The 17,750-nt window shown below is 42.7% G+C and overlaps 1 protein-coding gene across 1 annotated transcript in view; it reads left to right on the plus strand.

Moving 5' to 3' along the window:
* Positions 1–17,284, plus strand: part of RNF31 (ring finger protein 31) — a 28,482-nt gene extending 11,198 nt beyond the window's left edge. Inside the window, exons 10-21 of the mRNA XM_018569638.1 lie at positions 1,610–1,792; positions 1,971–2,177; positions 3,336–3,509; positions 6,489–6,587; positions 8,230–8,319; positions 9,002–9,116; positions 9,205–9,323; positions 11,361–11,474; positions 14,562–14,619; positions 15,054–15,150; positions 16,854–17,022; positions 17,109–17,284. Coding sequence (XP_018425140.1) covers positions 1,610–1,792; positions 1,971–2,177; positions 3,336–3,509; positions 6,489–6,587; positions 8,230–8,319; positions 9,002–9,116; positions 9,205–9,323; positions 11,361–11,474; positions 14,562–14,619; positions 15,054–15,150; positions 16,854–17,022; positions 17,109–17,156 — 1,473 coding nt within the window. The 3' untranslated portion in view covers positions 17,157–17,284. The remainder of the gene's footprint in view (positions 1–1,609; positions 1,793–1,970; positions 2,178–3,335; positions 3,510–6,488; positions 6,588–8,229; positions 8,320–9,001; positions 9,117–9,204; positions 9,324–11,360; positions 11,475–14,561; positions 14,620–15,053; positions 15,151–16,853; positions 17,023–17,108) is intronic.
* Positions 17,285–17,750: the final 466 nt, after the last annotated feature.

Below are 17,750 nucleotides of genomic sequence, written 5' to 3' on the forward strand. Positions count from 1 at the left end.
GATAATCGCGGTTGATCCCGCGATCGTACGATAATCGGCAGGTGTATGGGCAGCGTGCGACCGCATTTACTGTACAGTCGCACGACGTTCGTCTTACCTGTACGCTAGAAAACCCGCCGAAAATCATACGTTGGTAGCGCGATCGCAAGACGAAAGCCGCACGGGCCGGTGTGCGCAAGCGCACACTGCCCGCTCAGCATTCCAATCGTCTGCAAGCCCTCCCCTTTAAAGTAATACAGTTTAGAAAATGAATTTTCTCTTCACCGCAAGCTATCTTGTTTGCTGTGGAATTATCACAGAAATTTGAGGACTCTTTTTGGTATTCATCGTTGAAGTAATTAGTTATTTTCTGTATGATTGTTTGGCATTGGTCTGTAATCCTAAAATAGATATAAACCCAATCGCTATAATCACAATCTCGTATAATATTTAACATGTTAATTTGATCACAAGTCATTTTTAATATTTTAAAATCTTCAGTTATTAAAATAATACTTATTGATCCTGCCATTAGGGTCCTTGTGCAGGCACTTTGTTATAGGGTAACAAAGCTCTGTCACTTGCACCCAATTGTGCTCTCATATATACACCCTGTTACTCTGGCTTCCATTAGAGCCCACATTTGGCTGCATCAGCACACAAACCCGCCATGAGAAATGGCATGCAACCATTGCATGCATATATGACAGTAAGTGACTTCAGAGGGAGGCTGCAAGAGATCTGCAGCATTTGGGAAGCAAATAAGGTAAAAAATAGGGGTTTTTTTACAAACAAAATGACAGTTGTTTATGTTAAAGTATCTCTCCAGACAAAATAGTTTTTTAAAAAGTATGATTATTTTTTATCAATTTAAGTTATAGCAAAGGGGTGAACCTTAAAATGCTGGTATTCCCTAGTCATATATGTGTTTCCGGTGCTAGACCAACCACTCTACAAACAAATGATTGATCCCCCCAAGAGTTGTCAGCTGCACTACTTCAGTAGACTCTGGGCATGTAGAACCTTTATTCACCTGCGCAAGTGCCGCTTCATTCGTTTCTGTACCTCTCTTCCTATACTGTGCATGCACTGCTTTATTAGTCTCTGTTCCTTGAACATTTGCTATACTGTGCATGCACCACTTCACATTCACCACTTCATGTCTCAACACCTTTTACGTTTCCTATACTGCACATACCTTGCTGCATTAGTCTTTGCACGTTAAACTTTTCCTATACTGTGCATTTGCTGCTTCATTACTTTCAGCACCTCAGACTTTTCCCCTAGTCTTCTGCGAAGTCTGAGGTGGCATTGTCACTTTCTTTATTGATGTCAGTCATTAGAGGAATCTCCATCCCACTCATTAAGAAAGGACCCAGACCAGGGGTTAGCGGTCAGGTGACTGCAGCAAAACTCATGGGGAAAAAAAAGGTACTTTTATGGCCATTTTTATTAATGGGAACATGTGTGCAAAAATAACTAACAGGGGTACCATTGGGCCATTCATTAAATTTTGGCTTTTTATCTACTTTAAATAGGATGCTTGTAAGTCACGTATGGTTTGTGTCATTCGGGCATTGTTCAGCATTGCGGACTGAAGTCTTTATGTTGTTGCTGTTGTTACCTTCAGGTAGAAGAACTATGCACCCTGGGTTTCCAAGACCGGGATAAAGTGGTTGCTGCCCTCTTTGAAACTGCTGGGGATGTTGGAAGAGCACTTTGCTTATTACAAAAACCACTCTTAGAGCCCTTTTTCCAACGTGTATGGGAAGACGATGAAGTTCCTTTGCAGCTGGATTCAAAGGATAGGCAGGTATGTCTGTTGTATAACTTACTTGTGGCCTTTACCCGAGTAGGAGCTAATAACATTACTGTAGTTTTAGGCTACCAAGGTTTTATACCACATTCACTGATAGGCTGCAATCTCTTAACTATACATTTTATAATGTTTCCCTATAAAGAGTATTGTGTAACCCTTTGTATTCTCATAGGCACTTCTACGAAGATTGCTTGCAGAACATTCTCTACATAGCTGGGGCCGTGCTGAGCTGGCTCTGTCGCTGCTTCAGGAAAGTGAAGGTCGCTTTAGCCTGCAGGATGTTGTTGAGGCAGTAAGAGAGTCTCAGGACCGTGATTTCATCAAGAGGATGCTAACTCAGGAGTGTGCGGTCTGCGGATGGGAGCTTCCCCGCAACAAGGTCAGTCAGTTCTCCACCTTTTCATGGCATGCAGCTTAGTGGACTGTCTCATCCTTAGTAGTGGCAGCAAAAGTCAGAGAATATTACAATAACTGTCTAGCCATTTTCACTCTATAGACAATGCTGTGGACAGCTGCATATAAATTGCTGCACAATGCAGTGTGTTACTTGTTCACATTGCATACTACGATGCATAGCAGCAGGAAGGATTGCAGACTTCCTGTATTAACAGAAGCATCCGGACCACGATTGTCTAGAGAGATAACAGGCCTTGTTTATCAAGTTATCTAAGGGAAGAACAGGTAGTTGACCATATCTGTAACCAGTGCAGTATGAAAGAAGAAAAGAGAGAATGTGGCTAGTTGCTATGGGCAACAAGTATGATTTCTTCTTTGAGCCCTTTGATGACTAAATGTTTTATTTTCATGCTGTATTTCTTTGTTTAGTCTAGATATAACCACGCACATTTGCCCATAAAACAACAATAAGGGTAGTTGATCAAAACTGGAGCAATTGCCTTCAAACCTTTGTCCAGTTAGGCATTTTCAAAGCCTAACTGGACAAACTGAAGAGAGAAGCTGATTGGTTACTACGGGCAACTGCTGCAGAATCTGTCCCAGTTTTTATAAATTCCCCTTATATAAATTTACAGCTGTGCTAGTAATACACACTGCAATTTTCAGGCAACTACTTTCAACCAGTTTTACAGCTCAAAAAAGACCAAACAAATCAACGCAACTTATCAATAACTGTTTCTATTGAAATGCGAAGCAATCACGACTGTTGGTGATAGGTTACCTTCATCCACTCAGTCACAGTTGCAGTTGAAAGTGATTAATTGTACCATGTATAACTTGATATTGCCTGATTTCACGTAAAACGACTATTAATGCTCTAGTTCAGGGAAAAGCAAACGCCGACCCTCCATCTGTGGTGAAACTACAAATCCTATCATGCATCTTCCTCTGGGAGTCATGCCTTCAGCTGTCAGTTTTGCAATGCCTCATGCGATTTGTAGTTGCACCACAGCTGGAGGGCCGGAGTTTGCCTACGCCTGCTCTAGTTGTTCAGATGCAAACATCATTATCCTTTCATTCCTGGAAAAAGTATAGTGACCATTTTTGGATGTGATTTTACCCCTTGTGCTTTATTTCGTAGATGCGCTCTCTCACCTCATGTGAGTGTTGTATCTGCCCTGACTGCTTTCGGATGCACTTTACAGTTGCAGTAAAGGAGAAACACATCAGAGACATGGTGTGTCCAGCATGTGAGGAACCTGAAATTAGTGATGAGGGGGAACTCCTGCATTATTTCTCTACACTGGATATCTTGGTGAGCCTAAGCAAAGAGCTGTTCAGCTGTATCAGCACATGTGGAGCCACTGAGCAGTTTGCTGATTGTCTCATCCTCTAACTACAAGATATACTTAACAAAAGTACTAATAGGCCATCAGTTTTCAAGGAACTTACAAGCACATTACCTGACACTGTACATAAAATCCGATCAGCATCGCTCACTGCAGTTATATGACAAGATACGACTTTCATTGCTTCATATCACTTAATTATCATTAGTAATATTTAAGCTATTCGCCTTACTAATGACATTCTGGCTGTTTATGTTCAGGATTTGTTGAAACGGCCGTCCAGGAGCTCTCTAGATCTGAGCGGGCTTCTTTAGACGTCTGCTCAGCCACGCCCCCTCGCACACGGGAAATGCCCGATATTTAAAAACAGGCAGCGATGCCTGTTAACATACAAGCGATCCGCCGGCTAAAGAGCCGGCGGATCGCTTGTATGAGGTCCCCTCCCTCCCCGGCTCCCCCCGTCCCACTATCACGCCGGTCCCGGGCTCCACTGTGCCCAGTGCGAGCCCGGGACCAGCATAGTGGCTCTCTGAGAGGGGAATAGAGGGAGATCGGTACACGAGCTCCCTCCGGTCCCCTCTCCGCTGTCAGAATGCGGAACTGATGTAGATGTATATTACATCACTTCCGCATTCTTGTGTCACTCTCCAGCTTCAGATGCTGGAGAGAAGCTGATGAAACAGGTCTCTGCTTCATCAGCTTCTTAAGGGGTGTCCTAGGTGACATTAGGGGTCTTGGAAACCCCTGATGTCTCCATAAAGAGGACCTGTCGCATCTTTTGCTATCACATAGGGTGTGTTTTCTTAGCCCCCTATGTGATAGCAATAAAGTTAAGTGGAAAAAAAAATTAGTTTCCCCCCCCAAAAATGTAAAGTTACACATAAAAAAGAATTAAAATTTTAGGCGTCGGGTGCGCATACGTGTGAAAACTAGTATTGCGCCCATTACGCCGCACATGTTACATATCGTCACGAACGTCGGAATGAGAGCAATAATTTTAGGGCCATCAATCACTGATGACACTAAACCGATGAGCTGTAAAAGCTTTTAAAGCGTCGCCTATGGTCAATTTTGGGTATGGTAGTTTTTTGCGATTTTCGCGGGTGAGCGTAATTTTAAAGCTTGACATGTTTGGTGTCTATTTACCCGACGTGACCCCATCTTTTATATTTTACCAAAAATATGGATAATAATCATTGTTTCCTAACATAATGGGGGGGGAAAAAAAATTAAAAATTTTCAATAATTTTTCCTTTAATATAGTAAAAAAATAAAACCCCAGTGGTGATTAAATACCACCAAAAAAAAGCTCTATCTGTCCCTAAAAAATTATATAAAATTAATTTCAGTACAGTGTTGCATGACGGAATAAATGTCAGTCAAAGTACCGCAGCGCTGAATACTGAAAAATTGCCTGGCCAGGAAGAGGCTATAAACACTCCGGTCAGCAAGTGGTTAATTAAAGGGGAACGATGAGGTGAGTGATTTTTACTCAACCTCATAGTTCGAGCCGACGTATGTCAATGAAACTGTCACAGGTCGGCTCAATAGATCGGGAAGTGAGTGAACACATACCGTCGCTCGATCATCTCCCTGCAGAGACCCGTGAGTGTCACTCACGGCTCCCTGCAGGGATTCCTCGCCGCTCCGTTCCTCCAGCGCTGACTGGCAGAACGGACGGGGGACTGGCACAGCTGGCTCTGTCTCTAGATAGGCAGAGCCAGCGGTCAACCACGCAGCTGGGTGATCTCAACAGTAATGTCGGGATCCGTCCCGGCTGCGGCGGTCTCAGTATACTGCAAGCTGTAGCTCGCGATACACTGAGCTTTGGGTGACGGGAGGACGCTAGTTTATCTCTCTTAAAGGAAATTCTGGCTCCTCCCACAGACTGGCTATGTGGTACACAGATTAGTCCTGTCACTTTAAGAAGGTGCTCCTAATGACAACTCGTTATGTATACAAGAGACACCTGTCCACAGACTTTTTCTTCCATTCAAACCTCACCACCATGGGCAAGACCAAAGAGCTGTCAAAGGACGTTAGGGACAAGATTGTAGACCAGCACCAGGCTGGAATGGGCTACAAGACTATCAGCAAAAAGCTTGGTGAGAAGGAAACAACTGTTGGAGCGATTATTCACAAATGGAAGGAATACAAAATAACCATCAATCACCCTCGGTCTGGAGCACGATGCAAGATTTGGCCTCATGGGGTAAGGATGATCATGAGAAAGTGAGGGATCAGCCCAGAACTACACGGGAGGCGCTTGTGAATGATCTCAAGGTAGTTGGGACCACATTCCCAAACAAACCATTGGTAACACAATACACCGCCATGGACTGAGATCCTGCAGTGCCCGCAAGGTCACCCTCCTCAAGAAGGAACATGTACAGGCCCGTCTGAAGTTTGCCAATGAACATCTAAATGATTCAAAGAAGGATTGGATAAAGTGCTGCAATCAAAAAAAACACAAAATTGAGCTCTTTAGCATTAGGGATAAATGGTCAAACCTACAAAATCTGCAGGGGACCAAATAATTATTTTCCACTCTGTATATATGTATATATTTGAGGTATGCAAAAAACAACACCAACACATGCTGATGCTGATAGAATTTAGCCTGGGCATCAATGACCTCTGCTCATCAATGGGTTAAACACAAGCTTCTATACATATTGAGGGGAATTTATCAAAACTGAAGCATACATAATCTGGAGCAGCTGTGCATGGCAACAGATCAGCTTCTCTCTTTCATTTTCAAATATTAACTGAACAAACTGAAGAGAGAAGCAGATTGGTTACCCTGGGCAACTGCTCCAGATTTTGTCTGCTTCAGTTTTGCTAAATGATTGTATGTTCAGGAAGACTGAAACTAGTGTGGTTTGCTTGAAAACCTTGACAGACGGTAAGCTTGCTTTAATGGTGTCTTCTGTTGTTTATCCTAGTTACGGGATACTTTGGATGTGGACGCATACAACTTGTTTCATAAAAAGCTGACGGAGAGAACGCTCATGAAAGATCCAAAGTTTCTCTGGTGCACTCACGTGAGTATTTGCTAACAAAAATTATTAAATCATAGAGCAAACTGATTGTTTCCAGGCTTCTACATGTTAACATTAGTGATCCAGTATTAGTTATGCTGAATCCAGCCAGGTTCACCCAAATAATGCCTTTTTAAGGTATGAGGATTGTGGTAACATTATGAAAATTGAGTGTTCCCATCAGATTGCATCCAAAATATGGAACAGCATATTCAGAAATGGCAAATGGCAGAAAAGTCGTAACAAAACAAGTCTGCGTGATGCCACTTGGGGCCTTTTGACACTTGTGCTATGCTGGTGAAAATGTCAATACATTAAAAAAAATACTGAGATCCTTGCAGTGCTACATGTTTTTAAAAAATTCATTTTTATTAAAACATGTTGGCAAGGTTCTGTGAAGATAATGGTATACATGCAAAAACACACCTATCATGCAGTATCTGTACATTTTCTTTTCATCCTTATTAAAGTTATCCTTTCAGTAGCTTTAGAATTCTGCATAGAAAAATTACTGACATGTCACAATATACAGTTATTGTGTCATATTTCAGAAAATCTTATCCTTTTCTTATTAAAAATAAGTCATGTCCAATACAATGGGGGGGTGGGCAGACATGATCTGGAGCAGTTTCCCATGGTAACCAATCAGCATCTATCTTCAGTTTGCTCAGGTAAGATTTGAGAATGAGACAAAAGCTGATTGGTTGCAGTGCAAATCTGCTCCAGATTTTGTCTGCTTCAGTTTTAATAAATTCCCCCCATAGTGTATTGGAAGAAGAGGGAGACAGGCTTCAGGAACCAGAGTAGCAGCCAGTCAGCTCTGCGGTTAAGGCGAGTATAACTTTTTGCAGTTAAGAAAATTGCCAGCAGTTCTGCTTTAAGTGCAGGAGGTAGATGCTGACCCTGGATAATGCTTAAAGGAGAACTATGAGGTGAGTGCTTTTCACTCATCCTCATAGTTCTAGCCGACCTGTGACATTGAAACTGTCACAGGTCGGCTCAGTAGATGAGGAAGTGAGCGAACACATACTGGCGTTCGCTCAGCTCTCGATCCTGTCACGGCTCTCTGCCGTGACAGGGGGAGGGGCTGGATTCCCCCCTCCCCGCTCCGATCCTCCAGCGCTGACTGGCGGAACGGACGGGGGAGGGTACAGCTGGCTCTGCCTCTAGATAGGCAGAGCACAATGTCACTCACGCAGCTGGGTGGATCCAGACATAATTGTCGGGATCCGTTTCAGCTGCGGCGTCTCAGTATACCGCGAGCTGCAGCTCGCGGTATACTGAGCCTAGGGTGACGGGAGGACGCTAGTTTGTGTCCTCTCGTTACCCTAAGGAGAACTATGGGGAAAAGCCTTAACCCCATAGTTCTCCTTTAAATAAAAATGTCTCCATCCTTAATAATATGTAAGTGTAATAAATATCTCAGTGTATTGTACTTACATATTACTCTGCATGCATCCATTTAACATAGAAAATATATCTAGAACTATGTCCAATGAAAATCTAATAATAACATTCTTTTTCTATACAACCTTTTTTTATATAGCCATGATAGAATGCCACTTGTGCTCCAACATTTTTCTTTTCCAAACCCTGTATGCTCAACCAGCAAAGTGACTAAAACATTGACTGTTTTCCGTTTCAGTGCTCATTTGGATTCATTTATGAACGAGATCAACTAGATGTCAAATGTCCTCAGTGTAGATCTAGTTTCTGCCGGAACTGCAAGAGACTGGTAAGTGCTCCGAATGCATGTGAGGATGAGCAAAAATAAAGATGTCACATATTACTGTTGCAGGCCCCAGCCAGTTTCACTGTGGTTAAAAGTTGATATCCAGACAGATATGAAAAAACAATAGTGCATTTTTCTTTTCTTATATGCAGCTTTTGCTGGAATACCCACCTTCTGACACTAGATTTTACATAAATGAGGTGTAAAAAAAAAACCTGTATTGCAGCTTCACTGTCTCCATAGTGCTGATAAAGGTCTTCATACAGTCTTCATATCGTGTATTACAGATGTAGGCACTCCAGATGTGGTGGAACTACCCATCCTATCATGCCTTGGCCTCTGGAAGGCATGCCTTGGCCTCTGGAAGGCATGCCTTTGCCTCTGGAAGGCATGCCTTTGCCTCTGGAAGGCATGCCTTTGGCTGTCAGTCTTGCAATGACTCATGAAACTTGCAGTTCCACAATAGCTGGAGTACCAAGGTTGCCTACCCATGGTGCATAAAGTCATTTCCATAAAGTAATTCTACACATTTAAAGTGAAAGAACATTTCATCTACAGTATGCCTAATCTCAAATGTGTCTTTCTGTTTTGCTTCATTAAATCTTTTTTTATCTCTACTGTTGTCTTTTTTTTTTTTTTTACCCCTTTTGTCTCCTTTTGTCCTGTATTACCTCCCTCTATATAGTGGGAAGAGCAGCACCGAGCTCTGAGTTGTGAAGATTTCCAGAACTGGAAAAGAGAGAATGATGCTGAATACCAGGCACAAGGTCTGGCTGTATACCTGCAGGAAAATGGGATCAGTGAGTACATGATAAAATGATTGTCTCCCATCCTTACTGTGGCTGGAATCTTTATAACTCTAACTGTTGTTTATGATTTATTTCCCAGCATGCCCACACTGCAAGTTTTCCTATGCCCTTGCACGAGGTGGTTGTATGCACTTTATTTGTTCTCAGTGTCGGCATCAGTTCTGCAGTGGATGCTACAATACCTTTCACCTCAAGAATGTGAGTAATGGATTTAATAATTTAGTATTGTAACTTTATTAGTGTTATTAGGAAAGGGTTAATTTGATAGTAAAGGTTACCATATACTGAGGCAATTTTGTTCGGTTCTTGATGAACAGACGATCGAAGGAGCCTGTCGCAAAAACTTTGAACGGCTGGCAGAATATAATGAAGAATCTATAATATTTTCTTCATTCAGCCCGCAGGTTGAACAAAGAAAATATTATCGTGTATGGCCAGCTTTAGTCTCGACTCCATTAGGTTCACTTTTCTTCAGATACTGCCTGAGGCAGCTGTATCTTCTCTCACATACACACAACAGATTGTACTTACTAGAGGTAATGGACAATAGTTGTAATTCAAGGGAGGTAATCACAACTTAAAACAGTTGTAGACAGTGTGGGCACGTGCATCAGCAGTTGCCTATCAATGGTAATATGTTTGCGGGCAAGTGAGTGGTACTGTGGCCTACATTTCTCTCTACACTTAGACCCATTTAACACTTTTCCTGCCACAGACAGAAGTACTACATCTGTGGCCAGGGCAGCCTTCAGAAATTTTGGGGCCCCTTACATGGCTTTAGGCGGGGCTCCCCCCTTCCCGCACCGCCGCCACGCTGAGCCAGTTACACTGTTGTTATTATTATACATATATATATATATACCGCAATGCTGTACAGAGAACACTGAGCCAGTCACATCAGTCTCTGTACAGAGGAGCTTACACTCTAATGTCCCCTCCCCCACAGTCACATCAGTCTCTGTACAGAGGAGCTTACACTCTAATGTCCCCCCTCAATCACATACTATGATTATACATTTATATAGCTCTGACATATACTGCAGTGCTGTACAGAGAACACTGAGACAATCACGTCACTCAAGCTTGGAGCAGTGGAAGCTATATATTAAATGTAATGTGGGCAGTTGCCAGGTTTAAATATGCGGTTCGGCAATATAATAAATGTAATGTGGGCAGTTGCCAGGTTTAAAGATGGCCGCCGCTACTCACGGTGACCATCTTTAAAAACCTGATGTGCAGTGGAGACCCCCTGGGGACACCAGAGGCCCGAACAGAGCACCTCAGGTGAGGATATGAAGTGTGCGGGCCCCTCGGCTTCCTCCAGTGCTGCGGGGGCCTGGCCGCCTCCACCTCCCGCCAGGCAGCTGTATGGCCGTCGGCCGATACTCATGTTAGGTTCCCGGGCCCCTTACATGAGTATCGGCGGTACCCCCCTGACGGCGGCCCTGTCTGTGGCACCACCGACCTGTAAACAGGCTCCCATTGCTATAACTGTCTTCAAGCCTAAAATGTGCAAAAAAAGACTCTGGCAGCAAAAGCTGGTCCAGCTTGGCACAATGTAAGTATATATAAATTATCCATGGCAGGGCCACCGGGATTGTGCAATACTCTGTAGTAACCGCAGCTACTGCAGTGTATTATAGCATCTTCTGGGTCCAGGAACGGCCACTGATGTCCCGGCACTGCCTCTTGTCCAATCAGAGAACGCCTGGCATTCAGCGAGAATAATACTAGACTACACTGCTGAGCGAGCGACCGACCCTCTGTGTTTTCATATCACTGAGGAAGCTCGCTCAGCACAGCGGCTGTTCCTGGACCCAGAAGACGCTCTAATAACACTGTAGTAGTTGCGACTTTTGTCTTAAAATCGGCCTCATGCATTCTTCTGCACAGCAGAACTTTGACTGGAAGAGGGAAGGAGCCAGTTGGGCTCTGCTATATGTACTGATAGTGAACAGGAGGATACAGCAAAGCAATGACTCATCAATGTGCATCTTCTCCTTCATTGTCCAATCAGCAATCTAGGGGTTTGTTATGTGCTGCTGTGGAAGTTAAGGACCTGGTGACAAGGGATGATGATTAGATGTTAAACAAGAACACTGGGCAGTTAGAAAATCATCACTATTTATTTTTTTTCTGTCCCGTGAGCCTTTAAGAAATAGGATTTTTGGAGATACTGATTCAGTTAATGTTGTTTTTAATGCTTAAAACGTATGGCTTTATTTTGCCCCACAGAAATGCACAGTTCAGTCCTGCACAGTGAGAATGTCTCTTCATGCCCATCATCCAAGAGACTGCTTATTCTACCTGCGGGACTGGGAGGTGTCTCGTCTACAGAGGCTTCTTACAGTGAGCAGACATTTACTTTTCTGATTCTTACCTTATTCTTCATCAAACTGACAAATGACCACAGCTGCAAGCATCGATTTAAAATTAGTTTGCCATTCGTTTTTTTGTTTTTTTTAATGTTCATTTATAGCAGTGTTATTCCTAATTTAAAGAGTATTGTAATCTGCTACTAGTTATGATGTGCAGGTACCCAGAGGTGCTGCAAATAGCAAAAAAAAGCTTTGCTCTTAGTATCCCCTGCTTTGGATGCCAGGCTAGTCTTATCAGACAAAGCTCCAACACATCCAAAGTGTCAGCGCTCGCTGCTAAAGCCCCATCCCCACATACACCAGTCAAGTTCCTCCACCCCAAACTCGCTCATCCAATTATTTATGGACCTTGCTTTGTGCATTGGTGCGCAGTCATATTGGAACAGGAAGGGGCCATCCCCAAACTGTTTCCACAAAGTTGGAAGCATGAAATTGTCCAAAATGTCTCGGTATGCTGATGCCTTAAGGCTGGGTTCACACCTGGGCGTACTATAGGCGCGGTTTTTATGACGTTTTTTAGTTCAGTGACACGCGCGTCCGACGGTCCTTTTTTATACCTCCCTGGCGGTATGATTTTTTTATTTTATTTTCTATCTTTTTTTCTGGGTTTTTAAAAAAAAACTTACAAACCTACCGCCGGTTCCGCCCCCTTTCGCAGGCAAGGTAAGACCTCCGCTGTATTCCCGAGTGTGGCTCGGGGTTACCGCTTTGTTGACCCCGAGCCACACTCGGGAAAATCAATGGATACACGCGGAAAAACGCCCCAAAAGAAGCTCTTGTACTTGTTTGAGCGTTTCTGCGCGCTGAAATACGCACAGGTGGGAACCATGCCCATTGGAATTAATGGGATTTCACTGCTTGAGCGTTTTACAGCGCTTCGAACAGCGCTGTAAAACGCCCAGGTGTGAACCAGCACTAAGAGTTCCCTTCACTGGAACTAAGAGGCCAAGCCCAACCCCTGAAAAACAACCCCACACCATAATCCCCCCTCCACCAAACTTTACACTTGGCACAATGCAGTCAGGCAAGTACCGTTCTCCTGGCAACTGCCAAACCCAGACACGACCATCGGATTGCCAGACAGAGAAACGTGATTCGTCACTCCAGAGAATATGTCTCCACTTCTCTAGAGTCCAGTGGCGTGCTTTACACTACTGCATCTGACGCTTTGCATTGCACTTGGTGATGTAAGGCTTGGATGCAGCTGCTCGGCCATGCAAACCCATTCCATGAAGCTCTCCACACACTGTTGTTGTGCCAATCTGAAGGCCACACAAAGTTTGGAGGTGTGTAGCTATTGACTCTGCAGACAGTTGGCGACTTCTGCGCACTGTGCACTTCAGCATGTGCTGACCCCGCTCTGTCATTTTACGTTGCCTACCACTTCGTGGCTGAGTTGCTGTTGTTCCCAGTTGCTTCCACTTTGTTATAATACCACTAACAGTTGACAGTGGAATATTTAGTAGCAAGGAAATTTCACGCATGGACTTATTGCACAGGTGACAACCTATCACGGTAACGCTTAATATCACTGAGCTCCTGAGAGCGACCCATTCTGTCACAAATGGTTGTAGAAGCGTCTGCATGCCTAGGTGCTTGATCTTCTACACCTGTGGCCATGGAGGTGATTGGAACATCTGAATCCAATGATTTGGAGGGGTGTCCCAATACTTTTGGCAATATAGTGTATTTCTATTGGCCCATTAATATGACGGGCTGCCACGCTCGCCAATATAAATGGGAGGGAGGCTGGAGGGGCTGGCAAATTTTGTCCAATCAAACCTGCTTGGTATTTGGTCAAAGAGGATACTGCAGGTTAAAAAAAAGTAAAATAGTAAAAGGACAGATATAAAAAAACAATATTTTAAAATCTTATAAACATTAAATAGGAGTTTCCCTTTAAGTTACAGTATTGGTATCAGTTTGAATTTTCTATCAATATCAACATGAAGTTTTTACTAATTAAGGGGTGCAAACTTAAACAGCTATAAAAAAGCATAGTTTGTAGCTGGGCTCACTTTCAAAAATAGTGCTCTTTATGGCTTTCGCCCACGGGTGCCAGCTTCTGTACATTGTTATACTGTTACTGTTATGTCAGCCAACAATAGCACACAGCCATTGACTTTAATTTGAGGTTGTACGCAGCACCTAGGGCTCTCTGCCAGTGGGAGTACGCAGACATTTACAATGTTCAAGGGCTGGTGCCCGTGTGCAAGAGCCCTTATTTGTTTAAATAAAGCTGACACTGTACACTAATCTGAGATAACCACCACTGCCTGGAGAAGGTTCAGTTTAGCTTACGAACCGGAGGCCAGCAGTTCTAATGTACTGCCACTGCTGAACTATACACCACCTTAAGACTGTCTGCATCCAAGTGTGTGCATCCGGACCTGGATGGACGTGCAAGGTTGGGTCAGCATGCAGCTGCGTCCTGTCATAGGGATGTACAGACAGCTGCACGCAATTACAGGCTGCACCTGTCCCTCCCAAGCAGGTCTCTGCATGGGTACACACGCCGTATTGATGTGCACGCCTGCGTGAATGAGGCCTTAACTAAAAGTGGCATGTCGTTACAGTCAGGAAGAGGGAGTGATCCTAATGGAACCATTCATGATTTCTCTGATCACCTGCGTTACCAAACATGCCAGAACAATAATTATTCTTCTCTAATGCCTTTTCCAATCTGGTATTTTAAGCTGCTAAAACACAGATTTACACAGACCTGATCAGTACTTAAGGCAGGTAATGTATAATATAAGGCAGAGTGATGCTGATGGGTGCATAGAGGGAAATATGTCTTATATGGTTATTGTTGATTAAAGGGTGATTTCCTGCTATTACCACACCGGTTTTAGCTGAACATTACAGCTTTTTGCTGGGTTTTTTCTTTAACTATTAATCAGCTTTTGCTGTTTTTTTCTTTAACTATTAATCTGCAGTGGAAAGTTACACTTTTTTTGATTATTCCTTTATACATTCTTTCAGAATAACTAGTGTACATTTCTATAAAGAATAAATATTCATGACTGACTGCGTGAAATTTCTGTCTTGTTTTAAGATGTCTAATGTGCAGTTTAACACGGATCCTCCCACTGGAGCACAAGCTGTACCTGGAGGTGAGGAACAAATAAGAAATATTCTCCATTACAGGAACCTGTTGTGAAAGTATAGGGACCTATCTTTATAAAAAATGCTAGCTGCTTGGCTGTCATGAGAACAGGTTTATTATTTTGAGTCACTGAGCTGGAACAAGCATGCAGGTTAGGAGTTCTGTCTTCACATGCCTTATGCTTGTTCCTAATAAGTAATTCTGAAGTTATGGAAACAGCCAGGCAACTAACAATTTTTCAAAAGGCTTTGACAGCGGTAGCTGCATATTTCTTCCAGTGTAGGTTTACTTTTAATTGGGAGCAGAAGGTATACTTCAGAATACTATAAATGTAGACTTTCCAGTAAATCTTTTAGACTAAATGCGATCCATTGACCTGGCTCGGAAATCATTGCTCCTTTTTCTCCCACTACAATACTGCTTTGATGTTATGTTCTCTAGGCGGTTGTCGGGTCATGGAACAGAAGGAAGCCCTGGATGGAATGAAGGATGAGGCATGTGGAAAGCAAACAGCAGTGGGCTATGCTGGTTTGTGTGAGTGAGTATCACTCCTGTTATCCCTGAATGGACATTGATGTGCTGTATTTTCTCATTAAACTAAGTTTCTTTTATGCCGTTCCTGTCTAGCATATTACCCTGTAAGTCAGGGGACTTCTTCTTAACCACTTTAGTCGCTGGTCCTTTTTTCCCATATAACCCTTTTTGAAGAGATGTCTCAATTAAACTTCTTTTATCTTTTATAGTCTACCCTATCATATTATACATAGTTTTTTTCTGACAGATAGGAATTTCATAGAACATTTGAATATTATATATTTATATTTAGTAGTTTATTTTATGAATAATAAAAATTACATTATGATGTGTTCCATTGCAACTTTTACCTAATTTAATGTCCCTAGAATTATTGTTCTCACTGGTGCACACGGTGATATCTGACATGTGTAGCGCAATCGTCGTTGTCATACATAGGTGTACCCGACTTGTGTTTCAGTTAGTATGCGCATGTTCGTGGGGTTGGGGGACTTTACATTTTTTAAATTTACTTCTTCGCTATCACATGGGTGGGCGGGTGCAATAGCCAGTCTTCTATTGGCTATTGCAGTTTGAATAGCCAATAGCAGGCTGGCTATTGCCCCCAGCTGCTGAATGGGAGACTTGATGTCGGCTTTCTACTTCTGGCAGAAGAATTGGCACGGGGGCAGCAGCAGAGACACAAGGGGAGCAACGGGGGAATTGGTTTGCCAGCACTAAAATTCAAAATGGCAATGCATTTGACGCTTGTGCAGTAAACGCAAATGTTGTTCAGACCATCCAACGTTATTGTTGGGTCCTGGCGAGAGAATACTTTTCTTTTTTTAAATCTATAATTTAAGAGAAGGATGCCTCTCCCCTAAAGGAAATGCTTTTATAAAAAGAAAAACCATAGAACATATGGAAACTTTTGTATATGTAAATGTTACTTTCATCTTCTCTACATAAGAGAATCTGACCCTCAAAATACCTTGATTGGATCTTGTGCCACACCAGATTGTCAAGGAGATGATTTGATCGGTATTACAAATGTGTCATTATAAGTAATATTAAAAAAAAAAAAAACTGTACAAGAGTAATAGCAATGCTCCAGAAATTACTTTTACATCTTACAGATTTTATGGACACATTTAGGCCTCATTCACACAGCTTAGAGTCAGCCCATACAGATCCGTGCAGTGTGCTGCTATGTAAATGAGGCATTACTGTAATCTTTGCTGCCAGTTAGCCAAAATGTTGTAGCTTTGTTATTTTTTAGAAAATATCCTCCTATACAGGTAAAATTTGAATAATTAGAATATCGTGCAAAGTTCATTTATTTCACTAATGCAACTTAAAAGGTGAAACTAATATATGAGATAGACTCATTACATGCAAAGCAAGATAATTCAAGCCGTGATTTGTCATAATTGTGATGATTATGGCTTACAGCTCATGAAAACCCCAAGAACCCCAAATCCACAACCTCAAAAAAGTAGATTATTACATGCAATCAATAAAACAAGGATTGTACATAGAACAATATCGGACCTCTGAAAAGTACAAGCATGCATGTGTACTCAGTACTTGGTTTGGGCCCCTTTTGCAGCACTTACTGCAATTACTTTTGCACGATATTCTAATTATTCGAGTTTCACCTGTATATGTAAACGTGAAATGATACACAATAGTAGATGGTAAAGCAGTCATGTGTGTTGTCTCTCCCAGATCTCATTATAAGGAGTACCTGGTGAGCCGCATTAATGCTCACCCTCTGGACCCCTGTGTAATTTATGACTTAGAAGAGGCTGTTACTGTGTGTAAACGCTACTTGCCAGGCTGTCCTCCCAAAGAAGACCATGAAGATGATGCCACTTACAGAAATCACCTTGTACATGTACGTTGTCATTTCATTTTTATGTCTGTCTTAAATTAATAAGTACTCCTCTAATAACTCTTTGTGCTGGGACTCTCCCCATTTAGGTACTGATGACAGAGATCCCGCTGAATTTGCATATCCAAAGAAGTTAACATCCTTAGCTGCATTCTTTCTGCTCGCTTTATGTTTAATCACAGAAGCATTAAGGTTCTCATACAGAATAAAATCATTTATATTGTTACTTTGGTGTTCTTTGTTATTTATATGACTTAACATGTAATTCTGGGGGCAGGCAAGAGATCACACCAGTGAATCTAGGCACTAATCCACACAGCTTTATTCACTGATCTATATGTTCTTGGCTGACTTTGCGTTTAAATGCTACACCTAAACATATCAATCGGTATTGGGTATGTGTACTTATATTTTTTCTTCGGTAGTCGCGGATACCAAATACCGATGCCAGCATCCCGAGGTACAGTGGACCCGGCTAATCAGGAAGCCAATGTTCTATCAAAAGAACACTGGCTTCATGCTCCCTTGCGACACTGTGAGGCAGCCTGGCTTCCTGATTGGTCAGGAAGCCAGGCTGCCTCGTAGTGGTCACTAGGCAGCGCGAAGCCAGCTTCCTAGCCACTCAGGAAGCCGGGAGGCGAGTCATGACGTGTCGCCCGGCTTCCTGATTGGTCAAGAAGCCAGGCTGCCTTGCAGTGTCCCTAGGCATCGTGAATCCGGCTTCCTAGCCT

The sequence above is a fragment of the Nanorana parkeri genome, unplaced genomic scaffold (assembly GCF_000935625.1).
Source record: "Nanorana parkeri isolate BGI_ZX_2015 unplaced genomic scaffold, ASM93562v1 scaffold1371, whole genome shotgun sequence".
Classification (NCBI taxonomy): domain Eukaryota; kingdom Metazoa; phylum Chordata; class Amphibia; order Anura; family Dicroglossidae; genus Nanorana; species Nanorana parkeri.